Raw genomic sequence first — 24,113 nt, forward strand, 5'->3', positions numbered from 1 at the left:
CTGACCATAATGTAGACCCTCGTTCCCAAACTGTAACTCCTGTTGGTGGAGACAATGAGGAAGACGATGATGAGACTCAAATACCTGATTGGAGCGACAACTTTAGTTTTTTGTCAGGGCAGGAACAGGTTGGCTCTGAGGACGATGGGTGTGATAACACACAGGGTGATGATGACGAGGTTGGAGATCCCACTTACTGTCAACCCACAGTCAGCCAAGAGATGAGGTCAGCAAAGGAGGTGGAGGAGGATGCTAGTGACGACGAGGTCAGGTTGCGCCTTCCTGGACAGAGACGTAGTACTGGAAGCACGTCAACAACTGCATCCTCAAACACAACTCTGCCTCTCACCACAAGTCGTGGTGGCTCTTCAGGTCGCATGGGTGCTAAGCCTTGCATAGCCTGGGCATCTTTTCAGATCGATAAAGATGACCCAACTCATGTTATCTGTAACATTTGTCAGCAAAAGCTAAGTAGAGGCCAAAAAATACATAGTTTGAGTACTTCATGCATGAACCGGCACATGGACATGAAGCATAAGTTGCAGTGGGAAGCTCACTGTGCTACAATGCGGCCTAGCCGGCCGGGCCAACCACCGTCTGCCATATCTTGTGCATCCGCGGCCTCTTCATCCTCTGTGACTGGGGGGACAGCAGTCACACCTGTTTTGGGACGCAGACCAGCCACCTCTTTACCCGCAACAGCCAGCGTGATTGGCAGGTCATCATTTTCTTTGGAGGTGGTAACACCAGCTGGTGTTGAGCGCTGTCCGACATCGATAGCACCACCTTTGGATCAAGGCAACCTAACATGTCCGCCTGCATCTTCCTCACAGACCGGCAGTTTGCCGGGGACACCCTTCTCAACCCCGTCTAAGCACAACAGCCAGCCCTCGGTCCCTCAGATGTGGACAAGTAAAAGACCATTTCCTCCTAGCCATGAGAAAGCTAAGAGGTTGAATTTCACCATCTGCAAGCTCTTGGCTACAGAAATGCTGCCTTTCCGCCTGGTGGACACAGAGGATTTTCAAGACCTTATGTCCGTCGCAGTGCCCCAGTACCAGATGCCCAGTCGGCACTACTTCTCAAAGAAAGGTGTGCCTGCGCTCCACCAGCATGTCGCACACAACATCACCGCTTCTTTGAGAAACTCTGTGTGTGACAGGGTGCATTTCACCACAGACACTTGGACGAGTAGGCATGGACAGGGGCGTTACATGTCACTGACTGGGCACTGGGTAACTATGGTGACAGCAGGACAAGGGGCTGCTGTCCAAGTCTTGCCGTCCCCACGAGTTGTGCGTCAATCCTCTTGATCTCAAAGTTCCTCCACTGCTTCTGCCTCCTCAACCTCCTCTCGGTCCTCCACCTGCACCCAAAGCCTGTCTGGTCATGCCACAAGCTTTCTAACTGCGCAGAAGGGATCCTGCACACCTCCTTACTATGCTGGCAGCAGGGCTCAACGTCATCGGGTGGTTTTTACTTTGAAATGTCTGGGAAATGTGAGTCACACAGCTGAGGAGTTGTGGTCAGCTCTGGAGAACCAGTTTCATGAATGATTGTCTCCACTGGACCTGAAACCAGGGAAGGCCGTGTGCGACAATGCTGCAAACCTGGATGCGGCCCTTCGCCGGGGCAATGTCACACATGTGCCTTGTATGGCTCACGTGTTGAACCTGGTTGTCCAGCAATTTTTAGCCCACTATCCCGGACTAGATGGCCTTCTGCAGAGGGCACGGTCGCTGTGTGCTCACTTCCGCCGTTCACATCCCGCAGCTCAGCGACTTACATCTCTACAGAAGTCGTTGGGCCTGCCACTTCACTGGCTAAAATGCGATGTGCCTACCCGGTGGAATTCAACTCTGCACATGTTGCAGCGACTGTGGCAGCACCGACAAGCCCTGGTGCAATACGTTCTGACGTATAGCCTGGGCCAACGAGATCCAGAGGTGGGGCAAATCACGCTGGAGGAGTGGTCTCAGATCAGGGACCTATGCACCCTTCTACACAGTTTTGAAATGGCGACGAAGATGTTTAGTGCTGACGATGCCATTATCAGCATGACTATTCCGGTGATTTACATGCTGGAGCACATGTTAAACAGAATTCGGAGTCAGGTGGTGGCACAAGAGGAGGTGGAGGAAGTAGAGGAGGAGGAGTTGTATGCGGAAGGGCTAACATCTGCAAGGTCCAGATGGTTGGCAGCACCAAGGCGACAGGCATGTGAGGGTGGGGGAGATGGTTTTACCAGGGCGCATGGTAGCAGCCAAACTAGTGAGGAAGGTGCAGGAGCCCAGGAAGAAGTGGAGGACGAACTGATGGAAGACTCATCAGATGAGGGAGACCTTGATCACATTTCTGTTGTGCGAGGTTGGGGGGAGAGGACAGAGGAAGGAAGCATGATTGTTACCTCGCCACCAACACAACAGGGACTTGGTGCTCCTGGATGCGCAAGACACATGAGTGCCTTCTTGCTGCACTACCTGCAACATGACCCTCGAATTGTGAGAATTAGAAATAATCCTGACTAATGGGTTGCCACACTGTTAGATCCCTGGTACAAAAGTAAATTTGTAGAAATTATTCCTGCCATAGAAAGGGATGCACGCATGCAGGAGTATCAGCAGAGACTGTTGCAGAATCTTACATGTGCTTTTCCACAAAACACCAGTGGTGCACGTAGTGAATCTCACAGTTCCAACTTGCCAACCGTGGGACCGTCAAGTGTTCAGCACTCAAAACGTAACAGAACCACAATATCTGCTGGTAAATATCAATTTTGCGGAATCATTTCACCACTTTTTTAGCCCATCCTTTGCAAGGCCACAGGAGACAAGAAGTCTGACACATAGTCAACGCCTAGAGACGATGGTACAGGAGTATCTCCAAGTAAACATTGAAGCCACGACTGTGTCACTGGACCCTTGCTCTTTTTGGGCTTCCAATCTGGATAAATGGCCGGAGCTCGCCACTTACGCCTTGGAGATCTTGTCATGCCCCGCAGCCAGCGTTCTGTCTGAACGTGTGTTCAACGCTGCTGGTGGTGTGCTGACAGATAAGCGCACGCGGCTCTCCACTGATAATGTAGACAGACTCACGTTCATAAAGATGAACAAATCATGGATCCGAAACGACTTTTCTACCCCTGTGTCATCCTGGGGAGAGTAAAAGCTTGATGATTGGTTAAAATCACCTCACCAACCATTTTAAGCTTTCAAATTACTAATCATGTTTATCTGTATCTTGGCTGGAAAATAATTTGGGCTTTGTAGCAGTGTGCAGTACTGATTCTATTAGGCCATCTATAATAAGCTCCACCAGATTTAAAATTACTAATCATGTTTATCTGTATCTTGGCTGGAAAATAATTTGGGCTTTGCAGCAGTGTGCAGTACTGATTCTATTAGGCCATCTATACTAAGCTCCACCAGCTTTCAAATTAATAATAATTTTTAGCTGCATCTAGCCCGGAAAATATTTTTGGGTCTCCTAGATGCGCAAGACACATGAGTGCCTTCTTGCTGCACTACCTGCAACATGACCCTCAGATTGTCAGAATTCGAAGTAATCCTGACTACTGGGTTGCCACACTCTTAGATCCCCCACACTCTTCGATCAACCTTTTCATTTTAATAAAGAACAAAAAAATGGTCATTTTTGAAATTATAAGCATTAACAGGTTATTAGAAACTGAAATCAAACAGTTTTCAACTCAAAACTTTATTCTATTTGATGTTACATTTGCACATAGGACCCCTTGTTCGAAAGGAGCTTCTGAACTGTCTCGTCCACTGAATTTGTCAGGTTTTGGATGGTTTCTGCTTCAATTGTTTTGCATGAGGACAGAATACCCTCCCAGAGCTGTTGCTTAGATGTGAACTGCCTCCCGCCATCATAGACACTCCTTTTGGGGGTATGTCAAAAGTAAAAGAAAAGTCAAAGATGCTATAGGATTTTTACAGGATGAAAATGGTGAAATGGTAAGAGAGGATGTTGAGAAGGCCGAACTTTTTAATTCCTATTTTGCATCTGCTTTCTCTCAGAAAGAAAATGTATCATCAACTGATCTTCACTGTCGTTTTAAAGGAATAGAAGAATCCAAGTTATCTGTAAACAGAAAGATTGTGAGGGAATATTTAGCTAACATAAATGAGTTCAAGTCTCCAGGTCCAGATGAATTACACCCCAGAGTACTGAAGGAGATCGTAGAAGAAATTTTTGAACCACTCTCCATAATCTTTGAAAATTCTTGGAGAACAGGAGAACTCCCAGAAGACTGGAGAAGAGCAAATGATGTTCCTATCTTCAAAACGGGGAAGAAGGTGGACCCAGGGACTATAGGTCGGTGAGTCTGACTTCTATACCAGGAAAGATCTTTGAACAAATTATTAAACAACATGTATGTAAGTACCTGGATAAGAATGAAGTGATTAACCAGAGTCAGCATGGGTTTGTAACTAACAAGTCATGTCAGACTAACTTAATTTCCTTCTATGACAGAACCACTGACTGGGTGGATCAGGGAAATGCTGTAGATATAGTATATCTTGACTTCAGCAAAGCATTTGACAAAGTATCTCACACCATCCTTATTGAAAAAATGACCAAGTATGCAATGTACCAGGCAACTGTTAGGTGGATTCATAACTGGCTTAGTGATCGGACTCAAAGGGTGGTTGTAAATGGCTTCACATCCAGCTGGATGAATGTCTCAAGTGGGGTACCACAGGGCTCCGTCCTGGGACCTGTATTGTTCAACATCTTTATCAATGATTTAGATGAAGGAATTGAGGGTAAACTGATTAAATTTGCTGATGACACAAAGCTAGGAGGGATAGCTAATACTAGAGAAGAGAGAGAGAGGATTCAAAAAGACCTAAATAAACTGGAGCAGTGGGCAGCAACCAACAGAATGGTTTTTAACAGGGAAAAATGCAAAGTACTACATCTGGGCAATAAAAATGAAAAAAGCATATACAGAATGGGAGGAATAGAGCTAAGCAACAGTACATGTGAAAAAGACTTAGGTATACTAATAGATCATAGACTGAACATGAGTCAACAGTGTGATGCAGCAGCAAAAAAGGCAAATACAATTCTGGGATGTATTAACAGAAGCATACAGTCTAGATCACGTGAAGTCATTATCGGACTTTACTCCTCTTTGGTCAGACCTCATCTGGAATACTGTGTATAGTTTTGGGCACCACATTTTAAAAAAAACATAGACAAACTGGAGCAAGTTCAGAGAAGAGCGACCAGAATGGTGACTGGTCTGCAAACCATGTCCTATGAGGAACAGTTGCAGGATTTGGGAATGTTTAGCTTGCAAAAAAGAAGACTGAGAGGAGACTTAATAGCTGTCTACAAATATGTCAAGGGCTGTCACAGTGTGGAAGGATCATCTTTATTCTCATTTGCACAAGGAAAGACTAGAAGCAATGGGATGAAACTAAATGGGAGGAGACACAGATTAGATATTAGAAAAAACTTTTTGACAGTGAGGGTGATCAATGAGTGGAACAGGCTGCCACGAGAGGTGGTGAGTTCCCCTTCAATGGACGTCTTCAAACAGAGGCTGGACAGACATCTGTTTGAGATGATTTAGTGAATCCTGCTTTGAGCAGGGGGTTGGACCAGATGACCCAGGAGGTCCCTTCCAACTCTACATTCTATGATTCTATGATTCTATGATGATGCTCCAGAGGTTCTGAATGGGGTTGAGGTCAGGGGAGCATGGGGGTCACACCATAAGTTTGTCCCCTTTTATGCCCATATCAGCCAGAGATGCAGATGTGTTGTGTGCAGCATGAGACGGTGCATTATCATGCATGAAAATGATCTTGCTGTGGAATACACGGTTCTTCTTCTTGAACCATGGCAGGAAGTGCTGTTTGAGAAACTCCACATACATTATGGAGTTCATCTTTACCCCTTCAGGGTTCCTAAAGGGGCCGACAATCTCTCTCCCCATGATTCCAGCCCAAAACATTACTCCACCTCCTCCTTGTTGGCGCTGTAGCTGTGTTTGCGTGGGGTGTCCATCAACCAGCCATCCTCCACTCCATCCATCTGGACCATCGAGCGTTGCACGGCACTCATCGGTGAACAAAACAGTTTTGAAGTCAGTCTTCATGTATTGTTTGGCCCACTGGAGCCGTTTCTGCTTGTGTGCAGTGGATAGAGGAGGTCGACAGGATGGCTTACGCACAGCTGCAAACCTCTGAAGGATCCTGCATCTTGTTGTTCGGGGGACGTTGGAGGCACCAGCAGCTTCAAAAACTTGTCTGCTGCTATGACAAGGCTTTTTTGCCACTGCTCTTTTAACCTGACGTAATTGCCTGTAGGAAAGAGTCCTCAATTTTCCCTTATCAGCACGCACACGTGTGTAATGTGAATCAGCTACATACTTCTTGAGTGTGCGATGATCAGGATCTTGGCAATGTTGATTGTAGTCATGCCTTGACCTAAACACTCCACAATTTGTTGCTTCTCAGCAACCGACACATCCTTTTTCTTTCCCATTTTGGCAGAAAATGTAGGCTGCTTAATAATGTGGGACAGCCTTCTTAAGTAGTCTTGCCTTTCATTGGACACATCTGCCAAACTAATTAGCACAGGTGTCTGCAATTGCTTACAGTGATATAAAGAGCCCTGACACACATCACCATCAATGAGTTTAACTGACAAACAAACAAATTCTTCCCTTATCACTCCTAAACACTTTTTGCATAATAATTTGGAACACAGTGTACATATGCTTTTCCACAAAACCCCAGTGGTTCACGTAGTGAATCTTACAGTTCTAACTTGCCAACCGTGGTCTGTATGGAGTTGTTCAATAAAGGGCCCAAAATTAAGATAACATAGACGGGAAAGGTCTCTATGAATAGGAATTCCTAAGTATTTGATACCCTGTGAGGGCCAGGCAAAGGGAAAGTTGGACTGGATGGAATCCTATATGGATTTGGGGAGGGAGACATCGAGGGCCTCAGACTTCGCTGCATTGATTTTAAAATTTGACCATGTAACAAAGTGATCTATTTCAGCCATAACAGCAGGGATGGATATATGTGATTGAGTGATATATACTAGTACATCATCAGCAAATAGAGAGCACTTGTACTCGGTGCCTCCCACCTCAATCCACCTAATATTGGGGTTATGGTGAATTGATGAGAGCAGGTGCTCCGTCACTAGGATGTATAAGAGAGGGGACAGAGGACATCCCTGCCTTGTCCCATTGGTGATTATGAAAGGTGATGAAAATGTTCTGACGCACCCCCTGGGCCTTGGGACACCCGGAGCCGGACCCTTTTTGGTGGATGCTGGTGGTTGTAGTCTCCGTGGTGGCGACCCGGTTCCGTGGCTCAGGGCGGTCAAACCAGTGGCGGAACTATTTATGTGGTTTTGATGTTTAAATGTCCGACTACGCCACCCGTGGATTGCGGTCAGAGTGAACCGCCGCTGCAAGGCAGACCGCTGAGGCTGGTGTTGTGGGTGCAGTAGAGCGTAGTATAACTCCCAACGGGAGGAGTATAGCCTCAGGGCAGTGTATGCGGAGGATAGGGGTGATGGTGCAGGGCAGCAGCAGTAACGACACGGAGTCAGTGATGCAGTCCAGGGCCTTTACTCACAGTTCTTATTATCCAGACCACGTCTGCAGGTAACGGCTGCCCACGTCGTACTGTGCTCACCAGGTGAGGGGCTCAGACAACTCCCAGATAACTTTGGAGCGCTTCACAGGACCCCCTTTGTGTGTCCTTTGTCTGGCCTTTCTTACCAACGCTTCTGTCCAGCTGCCTCGGGCCTCCTCTTGGTAAACTTGGCGCCAGTTTCCCTGACCCTATGTGGTGCCTTCCTAGCGGGTGTAGCGAGGGGCTGCGCCACATAAAATGTCACAGCCTCTGGTTTCTAGCTGAGGGTCATTTCTCGCCTCCACTAGTTTCGGGAACCGGTCTCCCCCTTTGGCCTGACCCCTCCATGCAGGTGGATTCGGGCGTGCGGTGGCCACTCGCCCATCCGCACCCCTGGGATCCCTTCGTTCCTCGTTCCTGGAGCCTTCTCCGCTCCTGTTCCTTCCATCTCCCTCTTCCAGGCCTGGGCCTCTGTTACTAGGCCCGCATCCGGAGCAGAGCTCATGCAGAGCCCCTGCTCCCTGTCACTTCTGCTCAGACTTCTCTGCACTGAACTAAGATGGTGCCCACCTTTTATACTCCCTTCTCAATGCACCCAGGAACTGCTTCCTCCCTGCTCCTGCACTACAGGGTTCCCCTTCCTCGGTTTTCCCTCCCCCCACTCCAGCCAGGGACAGGGACTGTTGTGCCCATCTCAGGGCCATATTGGACGCCCTGCCCCACGGCAATGTGGTGTAATGCATGCAGGTGTCGGGGTCCTGATCCACACTCCATCCTTACCCGAGAGTGAGATGTCACACCTCTGGGTGAGGTGCAATACCTCTGTAGCAACCGAGCCCTCGTGGTGCTACAGTTCCATTTAACTTCAGCCTATGTGACGTATTGCGATACAGGGCCGTGATTTTGGCTATAAAAGGATCCCCTAGACCCCTACCTCAAGCTTTTTAAGAGAATAATATATGGCGTGCCAGGAGATTCTATGGAATGCTTTCTCAGCATCCAACGAGAGTATCTAATTACAAATTTTTAACTGCATCTATCCCAGGAAATACTTTGTGCCTAGTAGCAGTGTCTGCTAGTCAGCGGATTATCCCAGCTGTTAAGCAAGCTACACCACCTGTAGTTTGGACACTTATTTTTTTCAAAGGAAATGCTTCGGGACCCCGGGATACTCAGTGAAGAGCATCAGTAGGCACCCCAAGGCATAGGGGCTGGGACTGGCGGTAGGACGCCTTGCGGTGGACCGCCGAGCTCGATCCTTATAAAAGCTTTTTAACTGCAGCAGCTTTAGTAGACGCTACTGGAGCTGGAATTACGCGGCTGCTGGCATGAGACTTGCCCTCCAATAGATCCTTGTAAAAGGATTTAAAGTGTATTCATTCAAATTAGAGAGACAATTTAAATTAAAAAGCTTAGACCTGCCTTCACCACAGGGGGGCTCGCTCGACCCACCAGCGGACAGGCACCAGTATTGGGAGAGGGGGGCTGGCCGTCAGGGTCCACCGCAGCTCTGGCACAAAGCAGGCGACACGGAGGTCGCATGGGCAGGAACAGACTGGCCGTGTCGGATTCGCACTTTTTTGGTTTTAGAAACATACGGGTGTTTGACGAACCGAACCGAACTCGAACACTACGGGGGTGGCTCAATACTAGTGAGGAACGTGTTTGCTCGACATAGGACAAGAAGAACGAAGCTGGTAAATAATAATGATTTACTCCCAAAAGTGGGCAGTGTTTACAAAAGTTATACAAGATATTATAAAAGAGACAATTTACATATATGCATAAAACAGTTATTAAAATAAAAGAGATAAGTAATAGCAAAACCTGCGCCATGAGGTGATGGTCTCAGATTCTGTGGGGGGGACGGCTCCCCAGAAATTAGGTGTGATTCCTCCACGCAGCGAGTAGTGCATGCGTCTAACGTCCCTGGGTTGGAATGAGCCAAAATGGCCGTTCTGGTTTTTAGTAAGGGGGCAAAACGCTAGGACTCACCCATGTTGTTTAGCTCACACGGGGGCTCGGTTTTGTGAACCCACCCAGCTGCACAAGACATAAAAATCCTTCATATTTCATATCTTGATATGTGGGGTCCCACATCCAAGAGGGCGACATCATGTTTGCCGTCAACAATATTCGCGAAGATTGATATCAAATATGATATTTCTATGACGTTCAGAAGCTCAGAACCCATTTCCTGGGTTTCCGGTGGTTTCCCAGTGATGCGAGATATACCATCATAACTGGAAAAAGGTGAACATTCCAAAAATGTGGTCCCTGTGTTTGTGACAGTCATGTGCATTATTAAACTCGACATTAAAAGTTTGTACAGTTACATAATAGGATCTTGTAGGGAATTCCAGTGTAGACCAGTATGCTTGCTCTTGGCTGAGGTTTTATGGCGGTTATAAAAATTCCTGGTTTGGGGGAAGCAAGAGTGAGTTCTATGTAGGTCCCTGTAGAATCTGCTGAGTTTTGGGGTGCCAGTTAATATTAATTAACAAGATCTACTGGATCTTTAAAAAGGGATTTATTACAAATAGGATTTTTACAATAACATACATAGGGGAAACCTAACTAAAGGACAAGGGAACAATGTAAGGGAAAGGGTAAAAGGAGAGGATGGTAGAAGATGGGAAGAGGGAAGAAGCAGAAGAAGAATAATAAGAAGAATACTAATGCCTAACTAGTTTGATGTGCTACCTTTATATCAGTTACACAGTCAGACATGGCCCACACATTGCCCATCCCTGTAACACCTCCAAATAATGGTACCATCCAATCAGGTCACAGTCTTTGAAGTTCTCCAGAAACATGCACATGGTTGCTGATGCAGACACTCTTCTGAAGGTAGCGCTCTTAGGTTTAGAATGGGTAAGAGTATCAGAGGTCATACATAATTGCAGTGGTCTTCATCTTCCTGCTGATGGCGTCTGGTATATAGCCAAAAGGTCTTTGTATCAAGTGGCCCGAGGACAGGTTCAACTGGATTTTGCTTGGAGATAAGAGGTCAACTTGAAGAACAATGGTTTGTAATCCAAACACCACAGGGGTTATGTACCTTTGAAGAGGCCAGACAAGATGTCCATCTCCCATGTAGGTGCTCTCTTTACTCTATCACTAGAACAAAAGGCACCACACCACAGGACACACAATGTCTTCCTGCCTCACAGGTTTTATGACTCCACAGCCCATGGTCAATCTCTTTGATGTCGTCCTTTGATGAACTTTAGTGCTATACAGGGTTTGTGGATCAAATTGTGAGTTCAGTCATTCATATTACACGTACGATAGATATTGTCCATGTTGGGTTCCAACATACGCCCCTTTGTGTCTGAATGACACACAAACTTATGATCATGGCATAATAAAATAGCGCTCTGCTCCAGGATCATCATCCATTTACTCCATCAGGGCACCATAAATGCGAGGTAACTAACAGGGACAAGGCATAAAAATCGCTGGACTCACAACATTCACTCTCATTCACACCTATCTGGATGCATTTTATACTTCAACAATTATACAATTTGTGACAGATGTACAGGAGCACAAATATAAATAAGGTATAGAACAATAATAAAAAATATATATAGCAATATATCAAAATGTCTACATTTAAAATGTGCATCCAAAGAACACATCATAGCTTCAACATCTATACATTTTAAAATAAAATTGGTGCTTTGAGGTAGTTTCAAGCACTCCAAATTGATAATATATTCAAGAAATAATGGTCATGATATTTACTAGTCATGCGTTTAGCTAATCCCCTACTCCTTTGAGTATATCCAATAAATTCAGATTATGAATAGTTCACAAATATCACATGCAAATTACATCGCTGCACATGGTACAAGTAGATATCCTGTCCAATGCCCTATTAGAAGCATCTTCTTATTGTTTATCAGAATATATGGAGATCACACTGGCTGATAGAAATATTTGATACCCTATTGCGAAATATTAGCAAGTGCCTATGTGGCACCCCAGGGATATGGTTTCCACAGTAACAGCTATGTTATGTCTGAGAGCAGGTGGGAGGTCTCTTGGTCAGGAATCCTATGCATGCCACACCTCCTGCCCAGTCCTGGGAGGGGAAGAACTTCCCCTATATAAACCTAGGGCTGAGGCAGGGTTAGTGAGTAGAGAAGAAGAAGAGACAGAGAAAAGAAGCAAATATAGGAACAGAACATCAGGAGCTCTGTGGGAGCAGTGTTACAAGGAGTCAGGGGCTGGCAGCTGCAGAGCTCGCCCTGACTGAGAAGATTTCTTACCGGACCCGGAGTCCGAGGCTGTGGGGACTAACTCCTACCCAGCAGCAGAATCCGTCAGGCAGGGGATTCCAGGTCCTCTGGCCAAGAAACCCGAAGGCACGGTCACACGCATGGGACCAGCACCGCCGTTGTGGAGCGGAAGCTACTAGAAGGCCCCGAGTCACCGGCCATACGGGTGAGCACCACACGGTACACTCAGGGACGTGGGCTACTTATACCCGCCTCTAGCAAGGTAGCCAGAAGAGTACAGTTAGTTTGGGAGGCCTACAACTCCGCCTGGCCAGGGGAGATCCCATCTGCTCAAGGACTGACCAGGCCCCAATCGCTAGCCAGTACTCCAGGAGGGTCTATCTTTGTCACCAGTAAAGACCCTGAACTACACCGTACCGTCTCCGAGTGGTTCCTGCTACCCCCATCATCCACGTCGGCTGCCCTGAGGCCATACCCCTCCCGTTGGGGGTTATACTATCACGCTGCACAATCCTACCACCGGCCTCAGCGGTCTGCCCTGCAGCAGCAGCTCCTTAGCTGTACTCAACGGGTGGCGTAGTCGTCCAACATCTACATCGCCGCTCAGTTTGACTCCCTGGGCACGGACCGGGTCACCGCCACGAGACTACAACCCTCAACAGATCCGGCTCCGGGTAAGCTCCCGCGTGCGCAACGCAGCGCGACACAGGCCCAGGGGCGCGTCAACTTTTGGCGTAGTCGGCAGGATTTCGTGCCCGCAACCACCAGGTACTGCGTGCCTGAAAGAGACTGTTCAAACTTACCTGTGGTGAAGATTCCCGCCATCCGGCGCCATCTTCAGCCTTCTTCCCGCCATCGGTGAAGATTCCCGCCATCCGGCGCCATTTTCAGCCTTCTTCCCGCCTTCCGTGGAGTTTTCCCGCCGTTGGACGCCATCTTGAAGACGTCGCGCGGGAAGAAGAGGGGCGTGGACTCCGAAAGCGCGCGAGAACTGAAGCCCCGCCTCACGTCCGGACGTCGCGTAAGGTCCTGGAAGGAGCCCAGCAGATGCCGACGTCACAGGAGCGCGACGGAAGGTCCTCAACCCTGACGATCTACTGCGGAGCCGCGACCTACGGAAGAGGATCATCGCAAGGTAGGCCACGGTCCACTAGGGGGGAGGAGGATGTCGGATACGGAGGAGAGCTTCACTGCCTCAACCCCCGCCAGCGCCATCGCTGCTGCAGTCATGCCTTTCACCATGCCCTATATCCCGGGAGCGGCCTGGCTACCCCAGTACTCAGGGGAGTCACATACCCTGCATGACTTTAGAGAAAAGCTGGATAGCCTCTTCCAGGTGTACCCCCTCACAGAAGAGCAAAAAGTGAGCATCCTGGTGGCCCAATTAACTGGGGCAGCCCGAAGGGAGGTAAAGTCCTGGCCACCTGGGGGGAGGACTGTCGCAGGGATACTAACCCGGCTGAGGGACACCTTTGATACCCGCACCTCAGCCGAGATCAAGCTTAGATTCTACGGGTGCAAACAGCGGGCACATGAGAGTATAAGGGACTATGCACTGAACCTACAAGAGGCCCTGAGAGCCATTAAGCAGACCGACCCTGACGGCGTGGGAGACGAGGACAGGCTGTTGACTGAACAATTTATAGAGGGTTTATATTGCAATGCCCACCGAACCCAGTTGCGGGCAATGGCCTTACAGGACCCTCATCTGGGATTTGCACAGTTCAAGGACAGAGCCATCCGGGTGCTCCGAGAACCGGCACCAGATGGCGTTGTGACCCACAGACGCCCCACTACTACTTACCACCAGGAGGCGGCGCCCTTGTCGGCAGGGCCTGTGGGAGCTGATGCGCAGGCTTTGAGCAATGACCCGGCTCCAGACCTGCACCATCAGGTCCAAGAGCTAGCTAAAAGCGTTGCTGCGCTAACCCGAACTGTGCAGTCTTTACAGGTTTCTACTCCAGGGAAGATCCAGCTGGCATCCGGACCGGAGGACATCCCGTGGCGTCGACCAAGGAGGACCCCACCGGCCAGAGGAAGACCCAGCGACCGATACAACGAGGACGGACGACCCATCTGCCGCCGCTGTAATCAACCCGGACATATGGCAAGGTACTGTCCTTTAAACTGGCACAACCTAGGGTAGAGGGCCAACCCCTAGGAAAAAGATCATCAGGCCCATCGAACTGGCGCGACAAATATGTGGGAGGATGTCCAGTCTTGCCTGTGGTGCTGGATGGCATTCCTATGAGTGCCCTACTGGACACCGGGTCACAGGTCACCACCATCCCGTACGTGCTCTTCAAGCAGTACTGGAATGACTCGGATATTACCCGCTACCCTGACGACGACTTGAGTATCATCGCCAGCAATGGTCAGCCCGTGCCACAGATCGGATTTAAAGAGGTGACCATTAAAATTGGTAGAGTTGAACTGGCAGCACAGGGACTGATCATTGTAGACATTGACAAACACGAGAGTCACCCAAAGATAACTCTAGGACCTAATGTAATTGAAAATTGTCTTGCAGAGGTGATTTTCCTTTTACAGCAGGTTGCCAAGAACGCCAGCTCCGGCGAGCAGCGAGTGCTCCAAAAAGAGATCCGGGCACTGATGCGACGGCAACAGGTGGAACTCTCCGGCGGTGAGATTGGTAGCGTGAGAATGTGTGACCCTTTCCCTATTGCCATGCCCCCAAAAAGTGAAATGATGATTTGGTGCCGGGCAGCTATTGGTCTGAGAGGTAGAGATTACCAGGCAATGGTAGAACCAGTTTACTCAGACAGTAGGCCCACCATCTTGACAGCACGGGGGGTGGTTAATGTACGCCATGGGAGGGTGCCCGTTCGCATAATCAATATCGGGAAGAGGGAAGTGTACCTGCCCCGGTATGCCACGCTAGCCAAATTATATACCATTAACCAAAATGCTATACAATCTGTGGAACCCTTGCCTCCATCTCACCCGGAGGAAGGTAACGGCTCTAAGAAAACAATGGAGGACTGGTGTCAGCAACTACATTTGGGTACTGACTCCACTCCCTCACACCAGAAACAGGGAGTCTATCGGGTGGTTCAAGAGTACGAGAGAGTGTTTAGTAAACACCCGTTAGACTTCGGGCGAGTCAAGGGGGTAGAACACCACATCCCCACGGGAGACCATCCTCCCATAAAAGAGAGGTATCGACCCGTACCCCCTGCACACTACCAACACGCCAAGGGGATGCTTAGAGACATGAAGGAGGCTGGGGTGATCAGGGATAGCTGTAGCCCCTGGGCAGCTCCACTAGTCTTAGTCAAAAAGAAAGACAACACCATGAGGATGTGTGTAGATTACCGGAAAATCAACCGTATCACACACAAGGATGCGTACCCCTTACCAAGGATAGAGGAGTCTTTGGCTGCTTTAAGATCTGCTAACTTCTTCTCTACCTTGGATCTCACTAGTGGGTACTGGCAGGTTCCTGTAGCAGAGGCGGACCGGGAGAAGACCGCATTCACCACCCCGATGGGACTTAGCGAGTTTACCTGCATGCCGTTCGGACTCTGCAACGCACCAGGAACCTTCCAACGATTAATGGAGTGCTGTCTGGGCCACAGAAACTTTGAGACGGTCCTGTTGTACCTGGACGATGTCATCGTATATTCTAAGACTTATGAGGACCACCTGAAACACCTGGCGGAAGTGTTCGAAGCTCTGGCAAGCTACGGCCTAAAGGTGAAACCCTCCAAGTGTCACCTCCTGAAACCAAAGGTGCAGTACCTGGGACACGTGGTGAGCGCTGACGGAGTGGCTCCCGACCCTGATAAGATCACCGCAATTAAGGAATGGCCAAGTCCCTCCAGTGTAAAGGAAGTGCGGCAGTTCCTCGGGTTGGTAGGCTACTACCGCAGGTTCATCCCCGGTTTCACCAAAAAGGCAGCTCCTATGCAGGACCTCCTGATAGGCCAGTCCCGGAAGGCCAAGAACCAGAAGCCGCCCTTCAGATGGGAGAAGTTGGAAGAAGAGTCCTTCCGCCAGCTGAAGATGGCCCTCACGGGGGATGAAATCCTGGCGTACCCGGATTACAGCCAGCCCTTTATCCTCTACACCGACGCAAGTAACATCGGGCTAGGAGCCGTGCTGTCCCAGATCCAGCAGGGGAAAGAGCGAGTAATCGCTTACGCCAGCCGAAAACTGCGACCCACCGAAAGAAACCCTGAGAATTACAGCTCATTTAAGCTAGAGTTCCTGGCAGTGGTGTGGGCAGTCACCGAACGCTTTAAGCACTACCTCGCTTCTTCCCGGTTCGTTGTGTACACGGATAACAACCCGTTGACACACCTGGACACGGCAAGACTCGGTGCCCTAGAGCAGAGATGGATGGCCCGCCTGTCCAACTACGAGTTCACCATCAAATACCGGGCAGGACGCTCCAATACCAACGCGGACGCCCTGTCCAGGATGCCAAACCTACCGGACGTAGGAGAAGATCCAGAGGGACTGGAAGAAGTCGAACTCCCCGCGTTTCACCGTCATGGGACTATCCAGTATTCCCATCGGGTAAGGAGTAAGCAAGGCGCTACGCTTAACCCCTTACCTCACTACAACTGGGCGGAAACGCAAGACAGTGACCCTGCTGTCCGGCTGGTGAAGGAGATGCGGACTCAGCCAGAGGCTCGCCTTGACCCAGACGCTCCGGAGGGAGCCAAGCAACTGTGGGCAGAAAAGAGTAGACTGTTCCTTTACAAGGGGAAGTTGTGCCGCAGGATGGTTAACTCCCGGACGCATGAACTAATCTGGCAAGTAGTGGTGCCACGACGAGACGCAGCCATGGTGATGGAGGCATACCACGATGGAGCTGGGCATTTCGGATGGAAGAAGCTGGAGTTCCTGCTGCGCTGGCGGTTCCATTGGGTAGGCATGAGGGGAACCATCGAGAGGTGGTGCAGAGACTGTGGCCCGTGCAACCTGAGGAGGAAGGACCATGCCAGCCAGAAGACTCCCCTGCAGTCCATCGTCACCCGGCAACCGTTGGAACTGGTAGCCTTGGATCATGTAAAACTGACCCCAAGCAGAAGTGGCTACGTCTACGCGTTAACCATCGTGGATCATTACTCCCGGTTCTTGGTTGTCGTCCCCGTCAAGGACTTAACGGCTCAAACAGCAGCTAGAGCCTTCCAGCAGCACTTCTGCCGTCCACACGGGTACCCGGACCAAGTGCTGATGGACCAGGGACCTGCCTTTGAAGCGGAGGTCTTCCAGGAATTCTGCAATCTATATGGCTGCCGGAAGATAAGGACGACACCCTATCATCCGCAAACTAATGGACTTTGTGAGAAAATGAACCAGGTGGTAATGGATCTACTGAAAACGTTGCCCCTGGAAGAACGCAGTCTGTGGCCTGAGAAGCTGCCCGATCTGGTGGACCTATACAACCACATCCCGGTAGGTTCCACCAACTGTACCCCGGCTTACCTAATGAGGGCGAGACCTGGTAAGTTACCTGTTGACCTGGAAATGGGAGTCCTGACACCCGAGGACACTTCACCAGAAGCAGACTGGGACACAGAGAGGCAGCAGCAGTACCGGAAAGTACAGGAGAGCGTGGAGCGAAGTCTCTGTCAGGCTAGGGAGAGACAAGAGAAAACTTACAACCAGTATGCTCCCGCTGTTCCCCTGGTGCCCGGAGAGCAGGTCTTGAAGAGGAAAAGACGGCTCCACAAGTTGGACGACCAGTGGGAGAAGGACCCGTACACCGTACTGCCCTCAAGCCACGAGAACCCGAAGGTCTGTACCATCAGTAAAGACGGAGGGGATACCACAGCCATTGTATCCCGGGATCACCTGAAGAAGTGTCCTGAACAGCTGCGGAACCCTGAAGAGGAACAAGAAGACCATCGACCCGTAGAGGAAAGGGAAGATATGGTTAGTACTGTGCTCGGAGACTTCCCTCGGTCTTGGACTCAAGTCAATGGTGCAGTTGTGGTACCCGTACTCACCTTCCTCCAACCAGCATCCCAAGCACCTACGGAGCAACAGGTAGAGCTGGAAGAACAGCCGGTCCAGGAGGCAGAAGACCCCACACCAGCAGACCAGGAGGATCAACCCTCTGCTTGCAGTGAGCCTGCCATATCCCTAGTGAGCCAAAGGGCCCGTAGACCGCTGCCCAGTTTACCCTTAACAGCTCCTACACCCTGTAGTTCAGGGCCAGACAGTCAGCTCCGTAGGTCCACTAGGGCCACTAGAGGCCAGTTACCCGCACGTTGGAGGATTTGAAGTGTATAAATTGTTTTATTTGTGGTTACCTGTTTTTCTTGTTGCTTGTGTATAATTATGTGTTTCTAGTTGTTTATAGGAGTCTTTGGTGGATTTACCGGGAATCCTGTGTACATAGTTGGAGCGTAACCCAGGACGGACTAAAGACTGTTAAGGACTCGGGGCAGGACAGACCCCTACCTGGTTACGTCTCCCTGTTTTGGTGAAATGGACACCTTGCTTTCTTCAAAGACTGCACCCGGTTACGGACATGCCGTGACCACCTTTATGTGTTTCTTTATTGTATTGTTATTGTTATATCTTGTTATGTTTTTCTAAAATATGTTTAGTCCCGGAGTACTAAATTTCACTAGGGGGGAATGTGGCACCCCAGGGATCTGGTTTCCACAGTAACAGCAATGTTATGTCTGAGAGCAGGTGGGAGGTCTCTTGGTCAGGAATCCTATGCATGCCACACCTCCTGCCCAGTCCTGGGAGGGGAAGAACTTCCCCTATATAAACCTAGGGCTGAGGCAGGGTTAGTGAGTAGAGAAGAAGAAGAGACAGAGAAAAGAAGCAAATATAGGAACAGAACATCAGGAGCTCTGTGGGAGCAGTGTTACAAGGAGTCAGGGGCTGGCAGCTGCAGAGCTCGCCCTGACTGAGAAGATTTCTTACCGGACCCGGAGTCCGAGGCTGTGGGGACTAACTCCTACCCAGCAGCAGAATCCGTCAGGCAGGGGATTCCAGGTCCTCTGGCCAAGAAACCCGAAGGCACGGTCACACGCATGGGACCAGCACCGCCGTTGTGGAGCGGAAGCTACTAGAAGGCCCCGAGTCACCGGCCATACGGGTGAGCACCACACGGTACACTCAGGGACGTGGGCTACTTATACCCGCCTCTAGCAAGGTAGCCAGAAGAGTACAGTTAGTTTGGGAGGCCTACAACTCCGCCTGGCCAGGGGAGATCCCATCTGCTCAAGGACTGACCAGGCCCCAATCGCTAGCCAGTACTCCGGGAGGGTCTATCTTTGTCACCAGTAAAGACCCTGAACTACACCGTACCGTCTCCGAGTGGTTCCTGCTACCCCCATCATCCACGTCGGCTGCCCTGAGGCCATACCCCTCCCGTTGGCGGTTATACTATCACGCTGCACAATCCTACCACCGGCCTCAGCGGTCTGCCCTGCAGCAGCAGCTCCTTAGCTGTCCTCAACGGGTGGCGTAGTCGTCCAACATCTACATCGCCGCTCAGTTTGACTCCCTGGGCACGGACCGGGTCACCGCCACGAGACTACAACCCTCAACAGATCCGGCTCCGGGTAAGCTCCCGCGTGCGCAACGCAGCGCGACACAGGCCCAGGGGCGCGTCACCTATACTCTCCTATAATGGCCACACTCTGTTATAGGTCCTATCATCTTGTATATTTTTCATTTAGCTTGTAAGATACGGTCTTTTCACTAATTTTCAGAAACAGGTCAATTCATGTCAAGAAATCCCAAGAAAATGTTCCATAAAGGTAGTTTATCAATCCAATTGCCATCAAATCATGGCTCATCCAGGATTCAAATTTGATAAATTAGAGTATGCTCCATCACAGATCCTGGAAATAAAGAACAAGAGCAGTATCAGATTCTTAGCAGTTTTAATCTACATATGGTTTCTTTAGAAGACAACATTTTAACTTGAGCATCTGACTTTATTTACAAGTAAAGCACTTGTAGTCAGCAAAAATAACTTGAAGAGGAGAAAGAAAAAAAAAAAAATAAAAAATAACAATTACAAAAAAAAAAAAAAAAAAAAATAATAATAATTACAAAAAAATAAAAACTTTAATCTCCCTAGCTATATATATTGCATGGTAATTCTTACCCTTACGCCCCTTTGGTACTAGGACATTGTACCAAACAAAAACAAGGGGGAAAACAAAATACTGAACGTGAGGTAAAAAAAAAATATATATATATATATATAAAAATTAATATTCCTGAATAGTGGGAATATGAAAAGCAAAATATTGTGACTCAATGCATTGCATAGGATGACAAAAAAATACAAAAACAAACAAACCAGACAAACATAAAACAATTAGGGGTAACTCAACTTTATCTGTCTTATGACGAATAAAGATTGGTAAAGTGGTCAAGCGGGTGCTGCAGATCTCCCACAGAAACTACAGCTTTGCATTGGTTGACATTATCATATAAATGATCTATCCAATTCAGGTCCTGATTGAAGACTCTTACCTGTGAAACAAGATTAAGAACATACATACAAAACAAACGAACAACCATTAGGCAAACACAATACCGATTCATCACAATGGGATGATTACTTGTTTAATTGTTTGCAAACAATTATTTAAACCCTTAACTTTGAGCTCATTGTCTAAACCACGTGGATTTTAATTACATATTGGCCGTATCAATGTATACACAGAATTAATAGCTGTAGAGAGAAATAACCAGTTTCATCTATGGACACAGTACTGTATATGACCTGTTGATCAAACACATTGGTTAGTCTCCTTGCTCTGATATCACGGGCTAAATGGTCTCCAGTCTAAAAAGAAACACAGACATAATTAGAACACAAATTCAAACCAAACATCATTTTATCTGGTCCATTATCCGTATGCTATTGATTCACATCTACTATGACAGCCAAAGACTCTCCATGTTTACCCAACCATATTGGCGCATTGGGTTGTGCTATTTAGCAACAGGGGTAGGGCAATTTGTGACCAACTCCAAAATAGCCAGAATGGTAGAGTTACCCTTGGATCAATCACAGGGATATTAGCACCTTCCTTTGGTTGTCTATAATACGGCGTATCCTGCTCTCTTCTTGTGTTGTCCTTATTAGCATTTGGGCTCCGCATTGTATGTGCTTCTGGTGCAGGTGTAGCAGGGTCAGCTTCTATATTACCTATCTGCTCACATGTCTCTGTGAACTCTGTGTTATTAGAGGTAGATTCTTCCTCATCAGACTCAATGCTATCAATCCCCTGGTGAAACGAATGGATATTTGGTTCTGGGTACATGTAAGGTGTATTACAATACCGTTTAATATGTCCAGGCCTCCCACATCCATAACAATACCCAACATATCCTCTTCTCCTAGGTCTATGTACAGCAGATATATTTGTGGATGTCTCATACTGCTCCTTAGACTCATTACACCAGTCCCTAAGTATATTCACAAAGTTTCCATAGGAGCTGCTATTCCTTAGAGCGACCCTTGTGGTGTAATCTACATTACAATGATTTGCCATTGAATACAGGAAATTAGCATCATCCTGAGACATATCCAGACAGTTATAAACAGTCCTATACAAGGCCAGATAATTATTACAGAAGAGCAGTGGATCATCATGTCTCCTGAATCTGGTCATTGCTAGAGCATTTTCACCCCTAGTGTCCCGTCCACCTATGATACGTTGCAATTCCTTCCTTCTTAACTCTGCACCTTTACAATTATCACTCATATGTGCAGATGAAAGCTGTGCTGCAAGTGGCCCTGGAAGCCAAGCTTGGAACAGAGACCAAGCATTCTTATTGTTCAGACTATACTGCTGGACCACAGCCTCAAATCTATTAGACAGAAGGACTGGAGAAATATGTGAGTCAAACTTACCAAGAAGTTGACACAGATGAAGTTTTTCGGAAATGGTGAGCAATGGGGCACTATCAATCAATGGAGCACTACCCCTGATATCCCTTGTATCCTCATTAGAAAGAGTACAGACATTCACTATCTCAAGACTGCATTTCTTTGATGTAAGAGACTGTATATGTTGCTCTTTGTTATGCAGTTGACACTTAGCTTCACCCAATTGTCTCTCCAGTGTTACAATTAACTTCTCCATTTGACTATTTTTCAGTTCTAAAGAGAAAACCTGATTTGCATGTGACGCGCCCCCTGGGCCAGTGTTGTTTGGGGGATACCCGGAGCCGGATCAGATGGGGGGGTTGTAGTCTCCGAGTGGCGGTGACCCGGTCCGTGCCCAGGGTGTCAAGCTCAGTGTGTGGCAGTCTTTACAGATGTTATTAGTGTTCTTTGTGTCGACTACACCACCCGTTGATTTGCGGTCAATATGGCCGCCGCTGCAGCAGGGTCCGCTGAGGCTGGTGGTGTGTGTGCAGCTTCGGTAGTATAACCCCCAACGGGAGGGGTATAGCCTCAGGGGGTCAGTTGTAGAGGATGGTGGTTGTGGAGGTGCAGTGAGGATGGTAATGAGACTCATAGTCGGGCTGTGCAGTTCAGGGTTTTTACTTACTGCTGTTGTACTGGTCACTCCGGCCTTGAGTGACCACCCGAGCCGTGCTGCGTCCACCAGGTCCTGGACTCGGCCAACCCCCAAGTAATTCTGGAGCGTGGTCCTGAGCTCCCTTTCTGACTTGTCCTCCTCTCTGGCCTTCCCCACCAGGGATCCACCTAAGTCCGGCTCCCTCGGGTCTCTTGGTGGTAAAACCCTTGTCTCTGGGTTCCCTGACCCTATTCTTGGTTTGCCTTCCGGGTTGATTTAGTGGGTGGTCGTGGCAGATCCTGCCCACGACCTCCGGTCTCTGGCTAAGGATTAGGGCCCTCCACCAGCTTGGGATCCGGTACCCTTGTGCCAACTCTTCACCCTCTGATCTAATTTTGGGTTCTTGGAGTTCTCTCTTCTCCCCCTCTGGGTCCTTCTTTCTCCTCTCTCTCTCTCTTGGCCTGGGGTTGCTCTTCTCCTCTGCTCTCTTCCTCTGACTCTGCAAAAAGACCCTGATCTAAGATGGTTCCCACCTTATATACTCCCTCTATGTGTGAGCTCAGGTGACCAGCACACAATGAGCTCCTAGCATTACCCAGACTGCTCCCCCTATCTGCCCCTACACTACTGGGATGTTCCACCCCCCTCCCACTCCAGCCAGGGACAGACACTGTCGTACCTGCACATTTCTCTAGTGGGAGTACCATTGGTCTGTCCCTCGGAAATGGGATGTATGTAGTGCATGCAGCTAACTGAGCTCAGTTCCACACTCCATCCTTACCCGGGAGTGGAATATCACACCTCTGGGTTGAGGTGCAATACCCCTGTAGCAGCCGAATCCTCAGGGTGCTACACATGTGAAGTGACACTCAGTCTACACTCCTTCAATTGATCTTCCAACTTCTCATTTCTCACATCTAGTTCATCCACATGTGAACGTAAACCATCCATTTCAATAGTTGTATTATCAGAAATTTCAAGAACAGAATCACTAATTTTGTCTATATCCTCCTTGATTTGTAACCTTTGCTTCCACCAACTTGCTTCTTTCATTTCACTCAATTCCTTCATCTTAAGCAACACTGAAATCGCATTGCTTAACTTTTCCTTTTTTAATTTCTTACTGAGAACTTTATTATTTAGCTTATTATTATAGATCTTACATTGTGATACCAAGTCCTTGTATTGGACTTCTAAAGATTTATCTGCACTGACATGGTAAATGGCAGATGCATACTTCTTCACATACTTTTCCACCAATTCCATTTCCAGCAAACTGTAAACACTTACAAACAAAATTAAAACTGGAGCACTAGGCCTTACACTAGGAACTTCCCAAAAGTCTAAATTTTTCACTACTTCCACACTTTCCACACACACAATTCCAATCTGATTCTGATATAAACTATTCTATCAAATACAAATGATATTTCACTTTTACTAAATACACACTGTTAACAAAACACAATACTTGATACACAGCAATACCAAAATCATTAGGATCAGCATACAAAAAAGTTTACAAGGAAATCCTTAACTCACCAGTGTTTCCTTTTCATCCAAGATCTAGACTCCTTAGTTCTTTGATCTCCACGCTTTTTCCAAATGTAGACTAAAGCAGATTCATTTATTGCAGATTCTCTGTGGAATTTAATCACAGTCCCATCTGGGGTGCCATTATGTAGAATCTGCTGAGTTTTGGGGTGCCAGTTAATATTAATTAACAAGATCTACTGGATCTTTAA

At 48.2% G+C, this 24,113-nt stretch overlaps 1 protein-coding gene across 1 annotated transcript; it reads right to left on the reverse strand.

The window, feature by feature from the left end:
* Nucleotides 1–20,233: 20,233 nt before the first annotated feature.
* On the reverse strand, nucleotides 20,234–23,777 carry LOC141243694 (posterior protein-like). The gene is made up of 4 exons (XM_073668945.1): nucleotides 23,238–23,777; nucleotides 20,896–22,040; nucleotides 20,619–20,681; nucleotides 20,234–20,365 (listed from the first exon to the last, which is right to left on the reverse strand). The coding sequence occupies exons 1-4, from the start codon at nucleotides 23,632–23,634 to the stop codon at nucleotides 20,234–20,236; spliced, it is 1,737 nt and encodes a 578-aa protein (XP_073525046.1). The 5' UTR covers nucleotides 23,635–23,777.
* Nucleotides 23,778–24,113: the final 336 nt, after the last annotated feature.

The sequence above is a fragment of the Phyllobates terribilis genome, unplaced genomic scaffold (genome assembly GCF_046119375.1).
Source record: "Phyllobates terribilis strain yellow unplaced genomic scaffold, ASM4611937v1 Scaffold_2__4_contigs__length_985480577, whole genome shotgun sequence".
Classification (NCBI taxonomy): domain Eukaryota; kingdom Metazoa; phylum Chordata; class Amphibia; order Anura; family Dendrobatidae; genus Phyllobates; species Phyllobates terribilis.

Bases quoted from the DNA above. Each gene is read 5' to 3' on its own strand.
- LOC141243694 (XM_073668945.1), bottom strand. From the start codon at position 23,634: ATGGAATTGGTGGAAAAGTATGTGAAGAAGTATGCATCTGCCATTTAC. The intron at 22,041-23,237 runs GTGTCACTTCAC...ACACTGGCCCAG, and splicing joins ATTGAAGGAGTGTAGACTGA to GGGGCGCGTCACATGCAAAT. The intron at 20,682-20,895 runs GTAACTCTACCA...GTTTCTTTTTAG, and splicing joins TCCCTGTGATTGATCCAAGG to ACTGGAGACCATTTAGCCCG.